Source organism: Candida albicans, chromosome 2 (genome assembly GCF_000182965.3).
Source record: "Candida albicans SC5314 chromosome 2, complete sequence".
Lineage (NCBI taxonomy): Eukaryota > Fungi > Ascomycota > Pichiomycetes > Serinales > Debaryomycetaceae > Candida > Candida albicans.
In genome coordinates this window covers 1,155,542-1,177,314 of record NC_032090.1, presented here as the reverse complement: position 1 = coordinate 1,177,314, position 21,773 = coordinate 1,155,542, and the positions used below count along the sequence as shown (strand labels likewise).

The window sequence follows — 21,773 nt, the reverse complement described above, 5'->3', positions numbered from 1 at the left end:
ATAGACGCCAAGCGAACACGTAAAATGATACAAAATGAGAAAACATAAAGATGATCAAGTCCGCAATCTTTTTCAAATTCATTCAAACATCAGTGGAAAATCAATTCTAACCAACTTTTATAAACTAGTCAACCTACTCCTGTGTCAATCTTAATCTGATCATTCATTCTGAAATATTTGAATAACCCCGGAAGTTGTTTTAAAAAATGGTATTAAAATATTGTATGTTGATCCGACAAGAATGATTTCTTTTTTTTTAGCTGCTTTAGAAACTAATTGTTTGGAATTGGGCAATAGGTTCAAAAAGAAAAAAAATCACTCTAATCACTTTAGTGTTATATTATTAGATGTACTTGTTAACCATTTAGAATGATTCTGTCTCACTCAGTGTATTTGATTTTTGTTTTAGAAAAGTCGGAATTGTAGATGAGTAAAAATATGTGGTAGAATAGGGATTCCTTAAACAGTCGCTACAAGGTACATAATCCAGAGAAAACAATGTAATAGGTGGTTGAATATATTTATGAGTAACTTTTCGTAAATCTTTTACGGGTGATTAGAAGTGTTTACTGCTATGTAGTGTGTACCGGTTTGTAAAATGGCTCTACCTGAGAATAATTGGGAGAGTATATTATCCAATTTTAAACAAAATTAGTTAGCACTCAAACACATAACACAAATAAACTCCAGATTTCCAAATACTCAAAATCGAGCACCTTTTTCAATAATGATCAAATAAACTTTTATTTTTACATGAAACCTAACTATTTCTGCTTAGTTGATTCCCATGATTAACCATACAACAATGCTCTCTCTATTAGTTGTGTTGTCATTTTGCATCCAAAAAGAGTCGTGCATAAAGGCAATTAAGTTTATGTTTTTTCTCTCTCCTTCTCATATAATTTTCGTTAACCAATCAAAACCCAACTGAAAATAATTTTCTCACTCACTGAGATAGTCCTTCTCTTATTGAACTAGTACCTACTATATTTTTACATATTCTCCATAATAAATAATTTGATACATAAACAATGCCAGTTCCATTTGAAGGGTTGTTACCATATGCTATAATGACTGCATTTTTTGGATTGGCAGGCCATGGCGTCCAATTCATTAGATACTGGGATAATGGTTGGAAGAATGACAGATACCATTTAGACGAATGGGATGACAAAATGATGGCCAGAGACTTGTTATTAACTGGGGTCAAACGAGGTCAAACTAGTGAAGCTGTTGCTCCTGAATCGTTCAAGACTGCTGAAAAGATCGAACAAAGATACTGGACTCCATACAGAGACGAATATTTCACATTAAGAGAAAGATTATTCAGGGGTTATGCATTTGGCGAATGGGAATTATCTTAGGTTGAGAGAAGGAATATTAAAGATGTTGGTATTAAACGTTGAAACGAACTTAGCATGTGTATATTACTATGATATAGGTTAAAAGAAAAATGAAAGAGAATAAAATAGTTTATTTATCGAAACTTGAAACGACCACAAACCACCAACAAAAATGAAAACAACATGTGTATGAAAAGAATTCAACTTTACTTGAAATCTTTGTAAGTCCATTTTTCAGTGATTTTTTTAGTATACTTCCTTTTCTTGTTAACAGGCACTCTGGATTCGATTTTCCCACTAGATTGTAAACTCAACATTTGATCGTAGTACAAATTACCTTCTGGTTTCAAATTCTTCAAGTTCCCACTCAACTCATCAGATAATTTAACTTCCAATGGAGTTTCGACAAGTGAATACTTGAACAATTTTTCTCTTCTCTTGCGTTTCTTTTCATTTGGTTGACTCTGATCTTTAACTGCTTGCTTTTCTAAAATTTCATCCAAATTTGACAAGTCTTTTAACTGTTTCTTCAAGTCTTTGATTTGTTGCTCCAACTTCACTCTTTCTTTATGCTTCAACTCTTTGTTTCTTTTAGTCTTGGTTTTGATCTTGATTTTATTAGGTTTATTTATAGATAACGAGTAATCCTTCTCACCATTTGCGTTCAACTGTTCTTCCTCTTCCACCTTGTCATTATCTTCATCATCCTCATCATCATCACTATCGGATAACATATTATCATCTAAAGTAATCATCAACTCCTTGATCTTATTACGATGTTCCTCGATTTGTTGTCTAGTTAACTCGCGTTTATATTCAATGTCATACTCTTGATTAATCAACTCTTTCCAAGATTCTAAAGATGGATTATACGATTTACCGGCATGAATTTTCTTATCTGTTAATTCATTAGATGTAATTTTGATTGGGTTCACTTTCAAAGTTTTAGGAACAACCGACGCTTTGGTCACTTCTGCAGTAGATTTCATAAAATCAGGAATCTTTTTCTTTTCATTATTATCAGTGTCATCCCATAAATCTTGACTTGAGCCATTCACAATTCCGTCTTGTTCCAAACGATTAACATACTTATCCTCACTTTTAAATTTCCCTCCATTTAGTTGAATCAATCTTAAAAGATCAGTTTTTTTGACCCCCTGAATAGTGTTCTCTCCCTTTTTTTGATGTCTTTGGTTGGTTAATGCAGGTATTTTAGATTTGTTAGTTAAAATCTCCTTGGTTTTCAATTTCTTTGGCAATTTCCCTGATTTACTACTAGGTGTATCATCAATAACAAAATCATCTGTAACTTCCTTCCCAAGTACAATTTCTTCATCTCTTTTGTCTTGTAAGTTTTGTTCAATCTCTTGAATATCAATATTCTTCCTCCAGGCTCTTTTACCCTTTCTTGATGCCTGTGGTTTAGATGGCTTCTTTGATATTATTTCTTCACTCATTGTTACCGTTAATATAGTTTTTGAAGGTATAAATATAATAGTAAAACTTTGAAAAGAATCCTAAAATTGAAAAGTGAAGAGATGAGATTGATATTTTTTTTTTGTGGATACCAGAACAAATTTTTCTTCATACGTTTTTGTGCAATAAAAGAACTCTGAAATCACAATCCTTCTGAATGTAGAATAAATCAATATGCAATTGGACAGTTCAAGACCAAGTCTGTAAAGTGTAAATTCTACTTAACATTTCTAGATATACACCAGAAATTAAGCTTACATATATCATTTACTCAAAACTACAAGAATTAAAGGTTTTCGTGGTCTTGTTTCTCTTCAACACCGCAGAGAGCAACAGTGTACTGCTGAAACACACAACGTTACGTACTATCATTATATATTGTTCATCTTTATATAAAAACCAGTTATATAAGTGTATACACACATGCAAAATACAAAAAAAAAAGAAAACAACTCAAAAACATTCATTAAAATTATATTACGAGAAAATTAATCACTAACCAAAGTATCTGATCTTAATGGGCTGCTTGTTTCACTTCTGAGATCAACATTATTGTCATTGTTATACTCAAATCCACTACTAAGTACCTGCAAGTTTTGTTCACTTAATGAAGCAGGGATGCTCTTTGGTTTAATGGACGAGTCATTATTTTCAGATTTTCTTTTTCTTCTCTTCAAACCAACAGGCTTGGCTACAGGAGAGCCAGAAATGAAAGAAAGCATATTATTTCTTCTTCTTATACCTTCATTTATCCAAAACTCACTTCGGTACATTTCCCAACCTTCTCTGATATCAGTATTGAAAACTCTTGCATTCAACACTAACTTAACGTCAGTAACACCTATTCTGGGTTGGCATTGAGATTGACAAGTCACTAAAAATACTTCTATTTTCGAATTCTTATTTTGAATCGATTCAGGTGACAATTTGTGGAAAACACTTAAATTAAAATTGACAATTGCCAACAGAATTTCTCTAATCAAATCGGTCAACTTGTCGAAAAATGGCGTTTTTATCTTAACCAACCTAACATTTAATTGTCTCAAACCTTGATTTGTCAGTGATAAAAACCTTCGTGGTAGCACAATAGTTTTCTGGTATTCCCCTGATAAATGGTACAACATCAATGTTACTATTGTCGCCAATAAGCAGAATTGCAAAATGACTTTCAAAGTACCCGTAGATGAGTTATCTAAGAAAAATAAATGATGTGACAATGCGGCAATGATGGAGCACAATATACTTAAAAATGTCAAATATTTGCGTCTCATGGCTCGCTGCTGTATCACCTGCTCTCTAAGATTCTCTTCCAATATTAGCAAATTTCTAAATACTTTCCCGGATGTTGGCATGGATGTATATCCTGTACCAAAAAATTCAGACCTATGAGACTTATCACTCTCCTTTGATTTTCTACGTAACTTGCGTTTACTTGTGGAAGATGATTTCCCTTGGGTGTTTGTATCAGAGTGAGGAGAAGGACTGCTACCTCTTCTGCGCCCTTTTCGTGCTGGTGATGCCCCCCTTGAAAGTTTTATAGATCGTTTGCTAGGACTCTCCTCGTCAGTCCCACTCTTTCTACGACCTTTGCGGGCCGAAAACCTCAATCTCGTGGAATCAAATTCTGTATCATCTTCATCGGAGCTCTGATTTATCTCCATATGTCTTGATGGAGTGATAGTACCTCGCTCTTGTAATTCCAAAGAACTTCTTTCGTCTGAATCAGAGAGCACCACTGACTCGCTCAGCGATCCCATGGGCGATGTAATAGACATCATTTTGAACATCTTTTTGGTGTTTTCCAAACGTGGAGATTTCGGAGGTGAAGGTGGTGGTGATTTTGTTGATGAAGATGACATATAATTAATGCTGCTGGTTGGTGACGAGATACCTTCATCGTGTGACATTCTTTCTAATGAATTGCGTCTTGACGACGATGAGTTCAAACTCAGTGCCGAGCGCAGTTGCTTGACTTTGGACGTTGCATCACAAGCTGTATCATTTTCCTCCTCAAATCCAATTGAATTCGACATATTGAAGGCTCTATTTGGATGGAATAGAGCAGACTTTGAAACCTTTTCTTTGTTATCTGTATGAAAATATGATAAACTAGCCACAATTTTTATTATACAATTTTTATTGAATGTATTAGCTAGCTGTAATAGAATAAGATTATTGAGTAGTTACTTGAATACGACTAAACAATAATGACAAATTAACTTGAGTCTTTAGTAAGATCTTTGATAAATTAATGGGATTTTATTGTTTATTACTTTCCCCATTTTGAAACTAACTCAAATCTTTTTTCCTTCAAAAGTAAAATTTTTTTTTTTCCCTTGTCAGGCTATTCGCACAATTTTACTAACTCAGTCGTGATCTACAACACAATATATTCTTTAGAGTGTAAAGAATCGAATTGACAACGGTTTTCAGAAAGAGAACCTGAATTGTGGTGCTTAGAAAGAAACACTTGAATCTCAATTGAAACAACAAACCTACATCGCAGTGTTGATTTATCTAAAGTGAACTAATTAGATTTATTTAAAGTTTGAAATTATTTTTTGACACCCGATTTAAAAATTGTTCGGTGCATAAATACAAAAACCCACCAAGAAGTTAACTAAAAATTCTTGACCTCAACCAAACTGTTCACTGAACAACCAAATCTCCTCCTTCTTTCCTATCTTCCACTTACCCTTTAATTATTATTTTCAATTAACAACTTTTTATTTCTGGCATTAAATTCCCCGCATAATTGAGTTGTTACCATGTCATCGTCTTTAAAACAATTGAAAGAACAATTTGTCTCAGATTTGACTGGTGGCACAATTGAAGAAATTTATGCTGTAACCAGTATAGCATTATCATCTTATTTGTCCTTTAGATTGTTGAAAAAGTCTCTTGGTGATTTAGCTTTGATTTACGACTACATTCTTAATGTGTTGACAATTCTAGCATCCATTACTGTTTATAGCAACAGCCCTTCTTATTTGCATTATTTTATTGTTATTCCATCATTAGTTATATATCTAGTGAATTACCATGTTGAGAAACCATCTTCACCCCATAGACAAAATGATACAAAAGAAGATAAATCGGACGAACTATTGCCGAGAAAACAATTTATAACAGCCTATCGTTCTCAAATGTTGATAATTACTAATCTAGCTATATTAGCTGTTGATTTTCCTATTTTCCCAAGAAGATTTGCCAAAGTGGAAACATGGGGCACGTCAATGATGGATTTAGGAGTTGGGTCGTTTGTGTTCTCCATGGGGTTGGCTAATTCTCGACAATTGATCAAGAACCACACCGACAACTACAAATTTAGTTGGAAGAGTTATTTGAAAACAATCAAGCAGAACTTTATCAAGTCAGTGCCTATACTTGTTTTAGGAGCTATTCGTTTTGTTAGTGTTAAGCAATTGGACTATCAGGAACACGAAACAGAGTATGGAATCCATTGGAATTTTTTCTTCACATTAGGGTTCTTGCCAATTGTATTGGGAATATTAGACCCGGTGTTGAATTTGGTTCCACGCTTCATAATAGGAATTGGTATCTCAATTGCTTATGAGGTAGCGTTGAATAAGACTGGTTTGTTGAAGTTCATTTTGAGCAGCGAAAACAGACTTGAATCTCTCATCACCATGAATAAAGAAGGTATTTTTTCGTTTATTGGATATCTTTGTATTTTTATAATTGGTCAGTCTTTTGGGTCATTTGTTTTAACAGGCTACAAAACAAAGAACAACTTAATAACCATTAGCAAAATTCGTATTTCAAAAAAACAACACAAGAAAGAGCTGCTGCTGTTTTTCTCAGTCGCCACTACTCAGGGATTATATTTGGCATGTATCTTCTATCACTTAGCTTTCAGTTTGTTCATCAGCAACTTATCATTCTTGCAACCAATTTCAAGACGATTGGCCAATTTCCCCTACGTCATGTGGGTCGTTTCGTACAATGCTACGTTTTTATTATGTTATGACTTAATTGAAAAATTTATCCCGGGGAACCTTACTTCTACTGTATTGGACTCTATTAATAACAATGGTTTATTTATCTTCTTGGTCAGCAATTTATTAACAGGGTTTATTAACATGTCCATCAACACTTTGGAAACTAGCAATAAAATGGCAGTGATTATCTTGATTGGCTATAGTCTTACTTGGACATTGCTCGCCTTATATTTGGATAAGAGGAAGATCTACATCAAGCTTTAGAAAGGAAATAGAAAAAATGTGGTATCATACCATAGATGTGTATATGTATATAGTAGGAACAACTTAAGTAGTGATGTCTAACAAATGGTACAGTTGGTTTCAGAAACATCCGAAATATCCATATCGCACTTTCAACACAATCACAAGAGCGTTCAGAAAATCTATACAAGCGAACACAAACCGAAGTTATCTTTTCCTTTTACTTTCCCGTTTCCAATCTTTGACTCTCACTCTCTAATTTATTTTTCCCTACATTTTTTTTTTCTCCCTCATTCCCTCACTGAACGCGCCAAACGGAAACGACAAGGGCGAAAACGAACAGCAAATTAATCTGTTGAATCCTTTTCCCAAACGAAATCTTAAACATCCTTAGTTGTGGCATATTCATATTTTTTGTTTAATAACGTATTACTACATCTCTATAAAGTTTAGGAATAAAAAGAAACACCACCAAAAAAAACAAAAAAGAGAAAACAAAAATCCTGCAGTAGTTGCATTTTATTGATTATCTATATTTTAAAATAACACATCGTCTTCAAGCCAACAGTATATTTTTTTGTCATGTCAAACTCCAAATCCAGTTCTGAAGAAACAGCTAAATCGTCATCCTGGACCTCATTTTTAAAGTCAATTGCCTCCTTCAATGGAGATTTATCGTCCTTGACAGCACCACCTTTTATCTTGTCCCCCACTTCATTGGTGGAATATTCTCAATATTGGGCCGAGCATCCTGATTTATTTATTGCCCCAAGTTTAATCAAAACCACGGAAAACCCAGCCAAAGAAGAAATTGAAGCTATCAATTTACAGCAAATGATAGCCGTTACAAGATGGTTTATATCTACATTAAAGTCTCAATATTGCTCAAGAAACGAAAGTATGGGTAGTGAAAAGAAACCTTTAAATCCATTTTTGGGTGAAGTTTTCGTAGGAAAATGGCAAGATGACAAGACAGGAGAGACCGACTTGGTGTCTGAACAAGTCAGCCATCATCCACCGGTGACTGCATATGCCATTAAAAACAAAAAGCACGGGGTTGTTTTACAAGGTTACAATGGTATCACATCAAGTATTTCTACTACTTCTATAAATATCAAGCAATACGGACATGCCTTGTTGAAATATCCAGAAATAGATGAAACATTTTTGATCACCTTGCCACCTTTGCATATTGAAGGTTTGATTACTGCTGCTCCTTTTGTTGAATTGGAAGGTATCTCATACATACAAGCATCCAGTGGTCACATTGCCGTAATTGAATATAGTGGACGTGGTTGGATTTCCGGTAAGAAGAACACTTTTAAAGCAAGAATTTACCGTGATGCGTATGCTAGTGCCAGCAAAGAAAATGCCTTGGTGACTATTCTGGGTCAATGGTCAGGGAAGTCATATATTGGTAAAGGTTCTTCTACTCCAACTTCCAAAAATGACGTGTTTTACGATGCAAGCAAAACCCCAACTCATCATTTGCAGGTGAAGCCCATCGAAGAACAACATAAATTAGAATCCAGAAAAGCTTGGTTTAAAGTTGCAGAAGCTATTAAGAAGTCCGACTACAATTTAATTGCAACTGAAAAAACGTTGATTGAAAATGAGCAACGTAAATTAAGAAAACAGGAAAAAGACGCAGGCATAACTTGGGAAACTAGATGGTTTGATAAAATCGATTACTTAAACAAGGATGCAGATGCACCTATTAAAGATGAATTTACAAACTTGACCAACATTTCAAACTTATCCATCCATAATGCACCTTCAGGAACTTTGAAAGACTCAAAGTATGACCATGGTGAAGCCAAGCATTGGAGAGTTAACTTGAAAAAGTTGGAAGATGAAAAAGAAATAGTCTTTTAAATGAATTTAGAGTAGGTTTTTTCAATTTCGTAAAATAATGTTTATAATAGTAGTACATCATTTAAATATAAACAGTTTACTATAGAAGGATTACAAATCAGTATATCATTTGCAATCAATTTTCGAATAGAAACGCAGTATCTTTTTTTTTTGTCTACTGCAACTTACAAGATTAGGGCTATCACGTGCAATAAAGTAGGGCTATTATATACAGGTTGTGAAAGTATAAATATTACTGCACACATTTAGTCGCACTGACTTGTGTGCACGCACACTTTGCTTTTTGTATTATTTTTTTTTGTTAGTAGCTTCTGTAGTAACAGTCATTCCATAGAGTTCTGCAGAGAGAGAGAGAGCGTGTGTGACTGAGTACTGCGAAAAAAAAAAAAAACTCAGTATCTAATTTTGTCATAAAAAATTTCAAACAACCTTGTTCTTATATAACCATTTAAGATAACTAAACTATTAACAATGGCTGAATCACACAGATGTATGTTCAAAAATGAAAGCAGACTATAGCAAACTAGTAGAAACAAGAAGGAACTATGAAACTAAGTCATTTATGAAATGAATGAAAATTGAAAATCGAGATTTGGCAAGTCAAGCAAAAGAGACTTTAGAGGATTCCATCAATTTGTTAAATTAATAAACTACAAATCATATAATAAAGGGAATTTATGAAGAACATTTAGAATATCAATAATAGTTTAGGGGTATAAATATCTGACTTATTTGGATATGCTGATTTATTTCGGTAGTATTCAACCACGTAAGTCAGCAACAAAGTATTCACAAGAATCGATTCAAAATATTATGGAAAAATCAATCTACTTGAGTATATCTGGAATAATGACTGTTTACAAGAATTTCAAGTTTCCTTCTTATTACCATTATTTGTGTCTGTACTAGTTGATTTTCGAAATCAAATACTAACATTTTTTTATAGTATACGTTAAAGGTAAACACATTTCTTACCAACGTTCTAAGAGCGTTACTAACCCAAACGTGTCATTGATTCAAATTGAAGGTGTTGCTTCTCCAAAAGACGCTAAATTCTACTTGGGTAAAAGAATTGCTTACGTTTATAGAGCTCCAAAAGAAATCAGAGGTTCTAAGATCAGAGTTATCTGGGGTAAAGTCACCAGAACTCACGGTAACAACGGTTTAGTCAGAGCTAACTTCAAAAAGAACTTGCCACCAAAGACTTTTGGTGCTTCTGTTAGAATTATGTTGTACCCATCTAACATCTAAGTTTGTTGTCTACATATATAGGGGAAGTTTAAAAAAAATAGTTACGATGAATTAAGAAAATAATGTGGTTCATATCCATTATTTGGTGTAATATAATGACTTGGTTTCATACAAATAAAAGGCATTTATTATTATTTTACTTTTATTCAAATAGTAAATACATATAATATAAAAATATCAATAATAAGAGTAATTTATTGAAACTGGACAAATAAAAATGTATTTATTATATACTCTACAATAAAATCACAAACTATGAACTCTTATCTAGATAGATTGTGAACTAGTTTTTGCCTGAAAGTATATTCTCACTAACAAATCTACCAAATACAACACATTCAAGTAAGGAAGATCCCCCCAAACGGTTATTACCATGTACACCTGCACTTACTTCACCGATAGCAAACAAGTTCGAGATTGTATCACCTGATTTAGTGACAACTTTGGCATTTGATGGGTTAACCTTGATACCACCCATCGTGAAATGTACAACTGGTGTAGTCACTCCAAAATACAATTTCTTCAAATCTCCAAATCTGCCCCCGAATTTTGTTCTTCCTAAACTATCCTGTTGTGTACCTTCAATGATCGCGTCACAACCGGAAAATTTATCCTTTAACTGGTCGAGGGTTAATGGCAATTTTGGATTCAATTTGATCAACAAGTAATACAAATCCTCAATTGATCCTTCTTGTAATAACCCTTGGGACTTGTAGAACTCGATGTGAGTGGTGGCTTTTTGGTAGTCGTTGCCGCTAATAACAATCACAGAACCGTAGCCATCTCCATTATCAGATTTCAACCCAATCTCATTGTTTTGACCGATCTGAGAATGTTTCAATACTGCATCCGTAACAACATCTCTTGGTTGTAATTCGTCGACAAATCTCCAACCAGTAACCGGTGAAAGTAAAATACCACCAATACCTCTCATGAGCTCACCACAAAGGAATTTCCAATTTTCATTAGGATTGGATACTTTCATAAATCCAGTAGGGTGTACTTGAACTTTATCCATATGAATCAACTCGGCATTGACATCACGCTCTGCGATTTTTTGTCCGTCACCAGTTGTTTGTGCACCATTTGACAGAGGAAATCCAAGCAAGTCAGGTCTGTACTTTTGCAACAATGATGTGGGTGAGTCAAAATCAGCGGAGAACCCACCAGTGGCCAACACAACATTGTCTGCATACATTTCTTGGGGTTGTTTTTCACTGTCGGTAAATTCTATTCCCTTGACTTTGTTTCCTTCTGTTAAAATTTTGGTCAAAGTGGAACTCTTTAAAATTGTAAGTTGATCAGGGTTTTCAGCTTGGAAACCGTCAAGCTTCTTAGTTAACGCGGAAACTATTGCAAATCCAGGAGGCAACTTGTCACCCTTGTGAGTCCTGGCATGCGAATGTCCACCCAACAAGACAACATTAGACAAATCGACATTTATTTCATCGCTAAGCCAGTAAATAGCATCACGTGAATTCTTAGTTAAAATATCAACCATCTTCTTATCGTTCAAATTTTTCCCAGTTTTTAAAGTATCTTGAACAAAGGATTCAATGGAGTCCGTCAGTGGCTGCTTTTGATATTTTGTGGGAACACCATTGATACCTGATGAAGCTTTAATGGAATTACCCCCTAATTTTTCACTTTTCTCTAACAATGCCACCTTTTGACCAGCTTTCAGCAACTGATAGGTTGTGGTTAATCCAGCTAACCCTGATCCAATCACAATTGTATCGTACTTAGCTATTGATTTACTCATATTTCCTGGGATTGACGACAAGATTTTGGACATGAATGACGAGGCGAATGTGTACAAAGATTGGTTACAATAAACTAAAATAATACTGATACCTATTATTAATAGATATCGTTTAAAAAATCGGACCAACGTGATGACTGAACTAAGCTTTTTCTTCTTCTTATATAGTATGAATTGAAGAAGAAATTAATAGGATTTTTTTGAATTAAAAGAATCAAAATGAAAGTCGGAGACTGCCAGATTTATATTTAGACATCGGGCGGTTCTATGTGCGCATAACCCACCCCTTATAATAATAATGGTATGATTTTTATTTATTTTCATTTTTTGGTGTAGTTGCGAAGTTTACGTGTTACTTCGTTCTGCAGCCACAAGGTGATGGTATGAAAATTTATAATCCACCACCACGCAAAAAAACTGAATCTCGTTCCGTGGCCGCAAATAAAAAGCATAAAATGAACATTCCTGCATATACGCTGGCTTCAATAGAACGAAAGAGAAAAATAAAATTAGAGGCACGATTTATATTAGAAAAATCTTCGGTCATTCATTCATCCATCATTATCACTCATAATCGAACAAATTTATTACAGCGATTATTAATCGACAATTGATTTAAATCAAAGAAATTTGTTTATATATCTATTCCTTATTTTTTTCAAATTATTTTATTCAAGTAATTACTTGTTATACTCAACACATCACTAAGACTTTAAAATCAACACATGCTACAGCTGAATCCAGTAATACATCCAAATACATCAAACAGACATTTTAAGTTTGAACCATTTTTACGTCAGGAATATAATTTTGGTCTTGATCCTGATCGTCCAGTATGTCAATTCTACAACCCATTAAATCCTGACAATTCTTGTCCCCAGGGCAACAACTGTCCTAATAAACACGTATCTGCAATGTATTCCAATAAGATTGTTTGTAAACATTGGTTAAGAGGATTATGTAAAAAGGGTGATCATTGCGAGTTCTTACATGAATACAATTTAAGAAAAATGCCTGAATGTTTGTTTTATTCCAAAAATGGCTACTGTACTCAAACATCAGAGTGTTTGTATCTACATGTTGATCCTCAACTGAAAATACCAGAATGCTTAAACTATAATCAAGGGTTCTGTAGTGAAGGTCCCAATTGTAAGAATCGTCATGTCAGACGAGTGCTATGCCCGTTATATCTTTATGGATTCTGTCCAAAAGGCCCTGAATGTGAATTTACTCATCCCAAGTTTGATTTCCATAATTTGAATTTAAGAATTAGACCCGATAATTTGATACAAATGACAAGTAAACATGTGGATAATTCAAAGGAAGAATCAGATAAGAAAGAAGATTCAGAACCGAAGGAAGAAAGTATATAGAGTACTAGTATCAGCATGTATAGTAATTTAATTATACGATTTATTAAATCATAAGCAAAATGTATGTGTATATATTAGACTTGTTCTCTAAATTCTGTATTTACGTATTTGGATTCTTTCCTGTGGGGTTAATACCCAATTTATACCACCAATTTCATCGTCAAAATCATCTCTTCCTTCTCCTCCATCCTCTTCAGTTTCACGAGCTTTAGTTACTGGTTGGTTGCTTTCTTCGTACTCTTCATCATCCATACCTACCAATAATACAATTTGAGTCAATCTAACGAATTTTTCACGCAAATAGTAATTATCACGGCAAATTTCATTAATTAAATACGAAACATCTTTCTCTAGCTTTATAGCTCCCAATTCATTAATTTTCAATTTATTTAATATCATGAACAACTTCTTTTCTAACAAATTGGTTAAATTAACCACGACTAATCGCAACAATTTACTCCAAAGAGTTTTGTGTAATGTTTGTAGGTATGGTTTCATTAATGACTGCCAGTTTGACGTGAATTTAATTAAGATTGTTGGGTCATTTATGTTATTGCTTGAATAAATCACATAATTGTTTTCATTATTGGCTGTTGGAATATCTGTAAAGAATTCATTAACAAGCAATAACAATTTGTTCTTGATCAGTTGATTGTATAAATTAATCAAACTTTCTGAAATGATTTTGTTACTTACACTAGTAAATGGGTCCAAAAAATCTTGTTGTAAAATATTTGAGATTTTACTCTTGTCTTTACCGAAAGGATAATATGATTGTAAGTAACTGTCCTTATTTATATTCTGAAATACTTTTGTGAAATATTCTTGTGCCATAGCCACGGTGTTCAAATAAATGATGAAACTTAACAATTTTGTATTATTGGGAGTGGTTTGTAAACTGCCTACAATTGCACCAGAACCACTAACGACACTTCCCAAGGCACTTGACGCTCCCTTCAAAAATCCTGCACCAGTTGATAATCCACCACTACCTCCATGCACATCTGGAGTAGCACTTCTACTGATTGGACTATTAGTACGGTTAATAGTACTTGCAGGGTCTATCAATGATAATGTTTGGTTATATCTTGGTTGATTGTCATTCAAGTTTTTAATGAAAAATCCATTTAACAAATCTTGTTGAACAATGCCGAAACTTTCATTAATAAAACTCTTCACTGCTGTAGGTAAACCAGATTGAATAATGTTACGCAAAGTGTTATTTAGGACCAAAGTCAAATCTTCAACAACAGAAGATATAGGTACTTGTTCGGGGTGTACTCCAGGCTCGTTACTTAATACCAAATATGCATCTAATGATGGCAATTCTTCAATGGTGATTGATTTTTCTATGGAACGACGGAAATAAAACTTGTACAATGTTTCAAATGAAGGCAAAAGCTTTTCATTAATTTTTCTTGTAAAAGTGGATTTGCGAATTAAATCAGGTAAAAGTAATGCATCTTTGTCTTCCGTAGGTGATTTTCCTGTCACTACTTCTTTCCCATTTTGTCTATGTTTCGGTTCTTGTAAGTATTTGACGGTTATAAATCGGCAGTATAACGTCCAGTTTTCAAAAATTGAAGACAATTCTTGTATTAAATCTCCAATTAATCTTATTGGTAATAAATCGTCTGATGTATCAAAACTAGTTCTTCTTGATTCCTGATCTTGATTTGGGTGATCTTTTAATTCTGCCAATCTTCGTGTCAATACAGGAAAACTGTAAAGCTTGATGTCTTGAAAATGTTTATCTAATCTTCTTAAATCATAAAAGGTGTCAGCAATAATTCCAACTTGTAAATCGATTTCTCTTTGGATTTTGCTAATAACATATGACAATGCCAGTGGATATGTAGCACTATAGTATTTTTTGATTAAAGGTCCATGTTGAGACAACATCATGGAAATGTTCTCAAATAATTGCATGACAACATTAGAAAAAATAGCGGGTTTCAAATCATGGGCATTCTCCAACCCTGCTGTTAGACTTTTAGATGTTTCATTGATGATTTCACAAATAAATTTGGAATAACAGTTAAGACCTATCTCTTCCTGGTTGATTAGTGGGAATAATTGGAAAAATTTCGTCAATTGTTCAACATTTTTAGCTTTTGCTGCCTCGGTGAATTTTTCCTTAAACACTTGGGTTAACTTATCTATCCAATTAGCTATTGCAACTGTAGGCAGTTCTGGCAACTCGGTGGATGGAATCACAACCGATGCATATTTGCCAGAAATCAATTCAGAGGGGATTTTTGAATTGATAGTATGTATACATTGAGCGGCCAATTCCCAATTTTTGTGTTCAATGGCATAATTTGCTTGGTTGATGTTATTTTTTAATAATTGAATATTTGTCACGTAGTCCAACGTTTTGTTTACATTGCCAATTTCTTGATCTAATGATTTGATTTTAAACGTCAACTTATGGCCCAAATCATTTGCTTGTGAAAAAATCGACGTTAATTTACTCGAATTTGAAATTGTAGATGACAATTTAGTAGTTCTTGCCAACTCTATATTGGTTATATCTTGTTGGAGTCTACCGGAATTCAATGCTGTAAAATTATTAAGATTATTGTCTATGTTAGCCATGGCAGCATCAATCTCATCAATCAAATTATATAAATCATTAGGGGTGGACGATGATTGGTATTTCGCTTTTAATTCAGCTGTTGTTTTCGCTACTTCTGCCTCATTTAATCCTTTGAATGAATGAAAACCAGAAGCACCGCTTCCATTACTTTGTTTCATGTTGACAATAACACCAAAAAGAAAAACAAGTTATAAGATGGGGAGAATTGAGGTTAATTAAAAGGGTTGAAGGTTGTTGAAAATGTCACTGCTCACCTCTAAAGGGGAATAAACTTAATTGTTTTTGTTGATTCAAAGGTGTTTCTCTCTCCAAACCCAACCGGAAAAATAAACAACACCTACACCAACCGAACCAAAAAAAATTTCTGTTTTTCGCAGTAGAGTCCGATGATTGCGTGAAGTAAAAAAAAATTAGCTATGATCTACTTGACTTTGTATGTCTTTAGTTCTATTTCAAACATTCAAGTAATCGTTTCGCCTCATCTTTTATAATGAATGATAATGATGATAAACCTATAGCTACTACCATTGATAATAAATCTCACAATCCAATAATTTTACCAGTTGTTAATCCATCCCGCGAACCAGAAGTTTTGGTATTTAATGTCGATGATATAAAGACTCTACGCAATGAGTACAATATACTTGGTGTGTTGATGGGGACATTACAGCATTATCCACAACAAAATATATTTCTTTCTGTTCCCCTCAAGCTAATAATATGGGAAGTGATTTGGCTACTTCAGTACAACAAAGCAATTTTGGTAGATCATTTAACTTATCGTGATGCTAAGATCAAATTATTAAAGGGAGATATCAAAAATAACAACTATCAAGGTAATTTGATAACAACACCTAATTCAGATAATGACTATAATTTAGAACTAGCTAAGCAGCATCAATTGACGATTTATGATTACATAACAAATTATTTACAGGATTCACTGATGTCAGTTAACCAGTTTATCACTTACTATAAGTACTACAGCTATTTACAAAACAAGGGTTATTTTATTAATCCCGGAATAAAATTTGGTGGTGACTTGGTTATTTATCCAGGAGATCCTTTACGTTATCATTCTTATTCGATTGTTAGATTTGAGTTTTTTGACGTTCATGACGTTGTTGTAGGTGGGAGATTAGCCACTAGTGTTAAGAAAAATTTGGTTTTAATGGGTTATGATCAAGAAGCAGACAAGACACATCAGGAAGTGAACGAAGATGTTATAAGCGATTTATTTGACGAGTCTGTGCCGTTGACCTTTTCTATAGAATGGGCTGGTTTTGGCTAGTTTTGTTTTACGATGTTGCAAGAACAGGAAACAGAATTTGTTACTAATGAGAACAATTTACGTCAAACAATTTATATAAAGTATAAACCGAAAATAATTATAAAAACTTACTACTTAGAATAGCAGCAATGTAAACAGAAGAAGAAATAACAGAGAGTAAAAGTGAAACAAATAATAAAAAACCCCTTAACTAAGCAATGGCAATCCTAATGAGCATCGGATAGATGTTTTCTCATTTTATGCTTCATTTTCTTATGCCCATCTTCATTTTCATGATGTTTCATACCGTGGCATCCAGGTTTAGCACCAAGAAATTCTTTGAAAGAAGCTTTTGAAGCATTTACAATACTTTGTAACATTTCTGAAGCATTCTTGTAAACTGATGTTTTTTCCATAGCTTTCATCATTGAAGACAAGTGAGTTTTCCCATGTTCGTCATCTTTTCCTGATTTGGACTTGTCCAAAACAATAGTTCCATTAACTGCATTCACAACTCTTTTATACTTTCTTTGATGTGGGCCAAACTTGATTTTTGACTTGTACTTGCTAAAAGTGGATCCAAATCCATGGTTACCTTTTGAAGATAAGAAAAATCTTGAAGTACCATTTTGAGAAGTAGTTGTATGAATACCACCATGGATAGCACCAAATGTAATATCGGTTGATTTAGAATGAGCTAATCTGACATCATAATCAACAAAGAAATCATCGCCAGAACCAATGTCTTTTGAGATTTGTTGCAAATGAAGCACCAATGGGTAATTCAACGTAATGTTAACAATAGAAATCGTGTTTTCTGGAATTTCTGATTTACGGTGTTTGGATTTATGTTCAGTGACATCTTTAGACTCCGGAGAGTCGTTATCTTGAATAAGAACTGAACGTGAAGAGCGACCAGCATGAACAATAGATTGGATATCACCAGAACGGGAATAACTTTGAACATTCGATACTTCAGCTTTAGAATAACTACTAATAGTTGTATTCAAAGTTCTGTTATTTTTCAAAGTCAAACTAAACTGACTGATCAATTGAGCACTAAAGGAAGCATCGATGATTTGTTGTAATGAGCGGGTGTATGGTGGTGCAACCGTAAGAACAACTTCCGAACTTTCGTTATCAATATTAATGACCTCACCAGTAGCATCAATAACTTGGTCATTTTGGTATGTTAACAAGTTAGCTGATGTGACCCAATTTTCATTTACTGAAGTGGTGGTGTCTTTATCAATTTCACCCAACCCATTACTAACTTCAATTTCTAAAATTTTGTCTTCAATAGCTTGATGTTCCCAAAGATATGGCAACAACCCACTAACATCAACATCGATAGATGGCACATCAAATGCATTAAATGAGACAACAGGTGACCATAAAGCTGGTGAAATACCTCCAGTAAAAATAACAGGTTCCGGAGTTTGAGCAGCTATTTTCTCACCATTGAAGTAAACATTGACTACTCTAACTGGACCTTTACCAATAAACGGATTACCTCTATCAGCAAAAATATCCTTGTATTTATCAACAACGTTGGTGTACCAAAATTCATCTGCAGCATTACCAGAAGTGAAAATCGAAAGAGTTAAACGTGTTGTGTTTTTGGAAACTTTTGGTAAATTAACTGAGAGTTTATTGGATGCAAGATAAACAACTGGGGCCTGATTAGGGTTCTTGTTGAAAGTCAATGGATAAATCTCATCTGCAGGCTTGGCTTCAGTGAAAATTCTACGTTCTTCGTGGTACTTTCCATGATGATGGTTTGGGTCGTGTGGATCATGTGGTGGGTGGTGTGGTGGGTGGTGTGGAGGATGGTGAGGTGGTTCATGAGGTGGTTCATGAGGTGGTTCATGAGGTGGTTCATGAGGTGGTTCGTGGGGTGGTTTATGAGGTGGTTCATGTGGTGGTTCGTGGGGTGGTTTATGAGGTGGTTCATGAGGTGGTTCATGTGGAGGATGATGAGGTGGTTCGTGGGGTGGTTCATGAGGTGGTTCATGAGGTGGTTCGTGAGGTGGTTCATGTGGAGGATGTTCTGGTTTTTTGGGTTTTCCATCCTTATCCTTGTGATGTTTGTCATCCTTGTGGTGTTTACCTTTATGGTGTTTATCTTTATGGTGATCGTCATGATGGTTTTTTTCATCTTCTTGGAAGTCACCTCTATGGTGTTCAAAACTATCAATAAACTCTTTTTCATAATCTTGATCATTTTGTTCTTCATAGAACTCATTCAATTTATCTTCATGACCATAACGTTTTTCATTGTGTTCATTTTTTCCATCACGGTAATGTGGGTGTCTATGGAACTTGTAAAAATCTGCAGTTAAAGTAACATCAAAAATACCTGTCAATTTAGATGTAACCAAATTATCTAATTGGAATAAGATTTGTACATTCTCTTTTTTGAAAAGTTTGGAATATTTGCTGACATCTTTTTTGAAATCACTAAATACTTTACGACCACCAGGTTCAATGGTTGAAGTTCTCCAGACTTGGATACCATCAACAAACAAATTAGCCAATCTATCAAATTGCACACCTTCTACTTCGGTGTGTAAAGTTAAAACCACAGCATCAAAAGAAATATTGGATGGTGCAGTAAAATTGACAACTGCCGGTTGATTCCAACTGTTACCAAATTTATGATTCTTGATCAAAGTAGTAGTGTATAACGATTCACCATAACGAGGATTGGGTGTGTATGGATTGGTGACAGAAATGATTTCTTTAGCAGTGTTATTGCCTTCTTGTTGATCAGAGTAAGTAGTATCGACCACATCAATCAAATTTCTGAAAATTGGATGATGGTCAAGTTTAGTTTCCTGAAGGGGTTGCTGCGAAACCAAGGAACCACAGTTAAATCTGAAATGAGTTGACATTCCACGAGCAAAATCATCACGATTGATGTACAAAAAGTTTACCAAATAAAGCACTCCAAATAATGATAAGATTTGACAAAATCTTTTGAATTTATTGGAATGACGAGTTACTCTATAGCTTGTTGGAACTTCTTCCAAGTCACATTTCTCATTATCTGACAATAACAGATGTTTCTCATTGTCGGAATAAGGTGGCAATTCTTCGTTATTATTAACAGAAACTTCTGGTTCCATTTCAGAATCCAATAAAGGTTTCTTGTCTTCACTGGGAATTGTTGATGACATGATTACCTTGAACAAATAAGAAAAGATAAACTTAATAGTAATCAACTAAAAAAATGACAAGAAAAATTGGAAAGACAATAGCTGTTGTGGTTGTCGTGATAGAATTGAAAGGGTATATATTATATTTAAACTTTAGATTTCAGTGGATAGGAATAATAAAATTACAAAGGATTGAAATGGTTGTAAGAAATAATAATGAAAACTGAGGCTTTTTGTTTTTACTCATTGGTTGTAAACCTTGAAATTTTTTTAGGGGGGGCTTATAAACTAACGTGACGGGATTTCAAATTGCTAAAACATCCCTTCTACTATTATTATTATTATTCCAACTTGCCGTTAATTCCTACGCTTTTCTTTTTCTGCTTTTCTACTGCTTTTTTTCGCTTTTTGTGAGGAATCTGGCCGCAGCAAAAGGAATTAAAATTATGTTTTTTTTTTTTGCAATTGAGTGTTAATCTGTTCTTATTGATCTTTCGACTATGCTTTATAAAGACATGTAAGGATTGTCGCTATTTTAATTCTACTACGCTTGAAAGAGATTAGTCTATTGCCAGTGGAAATAGGGGTAGCTTAACTTAAATAAAAAAAGGAAGAGACACTATTGAAAAACATTCCACTGAAGGCAAAGCCCGACACATAATTTTTACAAGGCTTTGAAATACTTTTCTATTCAAAATAAGGGATGAATTAACGAAATATCAAACTAAATCTATAGAAGGATCTCCGAACATAATTCTTGGTATTTTTTTGATTGGTTGAATTTTCACTGTGGCAATTCTGATAAAGTTTTACTTAATTTAAAGTTGTTAATCAAAGTTTTGCTCTTGAATACAATTGTGGTTTATTGTTATAACCAGATTGGGTGGGGAGGCTTGAGAGGTGAAAGTTGGTGTATATCCAATTTAGAGTTTATTCAGTGGTAACTCCGTCTCAAGCACACAAGGGTGACGGAGATATTGTTGGAAGGTTCTACTGGATTTTACTGGCACTGTGGATATATTCAAACTCATACTTTTGACAACGATAATTGTAATGTTGGGTCAACTCTCAAATTAATTAATTGAAGCTCTTTATTATTTCTCCTATCCAAAACAAGGCGGATTTACGTCTCTTCTTCTTTTTTACTTAAAAGTTTAAGTAGAATAAAACTATAAATATCCTTATTCACATTGTAATTTTGATGACTACATGGTATATAAAAGAGGGTAATTAAGTTTTAGATATAATCTTAATCTTCAAAAAAGTGTGGTGGTTGTAGTAGTTAATTTGGTAATCTCATAAGTCCTGTGGCTATTTAAGTTTTATACTTCAGTCATTCAATAACACATTTGATATTGCTTTCCTACATCACCACCACATTCCTGTACAATTCTATTTCTCTTATTCTCAATCCAGTTCTTCTTCCGATTTCATCTCCGCATTTTAAGCTTTCATATTTTT

General features: G+C 33.9%; 11 protein-coding genes across 11 annotated transcripts; 6 read left to right on the top strand and 5 right to left on the bottom strand. All coding sequences in view use genetic code 12, as the record gives it.

Annotated features, from left to right (window-relative positions):
• Nucleotides 1-1,031: 1,031 nt before the first annotated feature.
• On the top strand, nucleotides 1,032-1,364 carry CAALFM_C205760CA (uncharacterized protein; the record flags this gene model as incomplete). The annotated part of the gene is made up of 1 exon (XM_707723.1): nucleotides 1,032-1,364. One exon carries the CDS (start codon nucleotides 1,032-1,034, stop codon nucleotides 1,362-1,364), a length of 333 nt encoding a protein of 110 aa, XP_712816.1.
• Nucleotides 1,365-1,549: 185 nt separating this feature from the next.
• On the bottom strand, nucleotides 1,550-2,800 carry CAALFM_C205750WA (uncharacterized protein; the record flags this gene model as incomplete). Its single annotated transcript, XM_707722.2, has 1 exon — nucleotides 1,550-2,800. The coding sequence occupies one exon, from the start codon at nucleotides 2,798-2,800 to the stop codon at nucleotides 1,550-1,552; it is 1,251 nt and encodes a 416-aa protein (XP_712815.2).
• Nucleotides 2,801-3,307: 507 nt separating this feature from the next.
• SPO7 (Nem1-Spo7 phosphatase regulatory subunit) lies at nucleotides 3,308-4,852 on the bottom strand (the record flags this gene model as incomplete). The annotated part of the gene is made up of 1 exon (XM_707721.2): nucleotides 3,308-4,852. One exon carries the CDS (start codon nucleotides 4,850-4,852, stop codon nucleotides 3,308-3,310), a length of 1,545 nt encoding a protein of 514 aa, XP_712814.1.
• Nucleotides 4,853-5,587: 735 nt separating this feature from the next.
• Nucleotides 5,588-7,045, top strand: GWT1 (glucosaminyl-phosphotidylinositol O-acyltransferase; the record flags this gene model as incomplete). The annotated part of the gene is made up of 1 exon (XM_707720.2): nucleotides 5,588-7,045. The coding sequence occupies one exon, from the start codon at nucleotides 5,588-5,590 to the stop codon at nucleotides 7,043-7,045; it is 1,458 nt and encodes a 485-aa protein (XP_712813.2).
• A 561-nt stretch (nucleotides 7,046-7,606) lies between these two features.
• On the top strand, nucleotides 7,607-8,899 carry CAALFM_C205720CA (oxysterol-binding protein; the record flags this gene model as incomplete). Its single annotated transcript, XM_707719.2, has 1 exon — nucleotides 7,607-8,899. One exon carries the CDS (start codon nucleotides 7,607-7,609, stop codon nucleotides 8,897-8,899), a length of 1,293 nt encoding a protein of 430 aa, XP_712812.2.
• A 471-nt stretch (nucleotides 8,900-9,370) lies between these two features.
• On the top strand, nucleotides 9,371-10,150 carry CAALFM_C205710CA (60S ribosomal protein eL33; the record flags this gene model as incomplete). The annotated part of the gene is made up of 2 exons (XM_019475236.1): nucleotides 9,371-9,389; nucleotides 9,846-10,150. 2 exons carry the CDS (start codon nucleotides 9,371-9,373, stop codon nucleotides 10,148-10,150), a joined length of 324 nt encoding a protein of 107 aa, XP_019330781.1.
• Nucleotides 10,151-10,433: 283 nt separating this feature from the next.
• OSM1 (Osm1p) lies at nucleotides 10,434-11,945 on the bottom strand (the record flags this gene model as incomplete). The annotated part of the gene is made up of 1 exon (XM_707718.1): nucleotides 10,434-11,945. The coding sequence occupies one exon, from the start codon at nucleotides 11,943-11,945 to the stop codon at nucleotides 10,434-10,436; it is 1,512 nt and encodes a 503-aa protein (XP_712811.1).
• A 692-nt stretch (nucleotides 11,946-12,637) lies between these two features.
• On the top strand, nucleotides 12,638-13,285 carry YTH1 (cleavage polyadenylation factor RNA-binding subunit; the record flags this gene model as incomplete). The annotated part of the gene is made up of 1 exon (XM_707717.1): nucleotides 12,638-13,285. The coding sequence occupies one exon, from the start codon at nucleotides 12,638-12,640 to the stop codon at nucleotides 13,283-13,285; it is 648 nt and encodes a 215-aa protein (XP_712810.1).
• An 87-nt stretch (nucleotides 13,286-13,372) lies between these two features.
• COG4 (Golgi transport complex subunit) lies at nucleotides 13,373-16,042 on the bottom strand (the record flags this gene model as incomplete). Its single annotated transcript, XM_707716.1, has 1 exon — nucleotides 13,373-16,042. The coding sequence occupies one exon, from the start codon at nucleotides 16,040-16,042 to the stop codon at nucleotides 13,373-13,375; it is 2,670 nt and encodes an 889-aa protein (XP_712809.1).
• A 332-nt stretch (nucleotides 16,043-16,374) lies between these two features.
• Nucleotides 16,375-17,175, top strand: CAALFM_C205670CA (tRNA splicing endonuclease subunit; the record flags this gene model as incomplete). The annotated part of the gene is made up of 1 exon (XM_707715.1): nucleotides 16,375-17,175. One exon carries the CDS (start codon nucleotides 16,375-16,377, stop codon nucleotides 17,173-17,175), a length of 801 nt encoding a protein of 266 aa, XP_712808.1.
• A 206-nt stretch (nucleotides 17,176-17,381) lies between these two features.
• On the bottom strand, nucleotides 17,382-20,333 carry PNG2 (Png2p; the record flags this gene model as incomplete). Its single annotated transcript, XM_707713.2, has 1 exon — nucleotides 17,382-20,333. One exon carries the CDS (start codon nucleotides 20,331-20,333, stop codon nucleotides 17,382-17,384), a length of 2,952 nt encoding a protein of 983 aa, XP_712806.2.
• Between the last annotated feature and the right edge of the window lie 1,440 nt (nucleotides 20,334-21,773).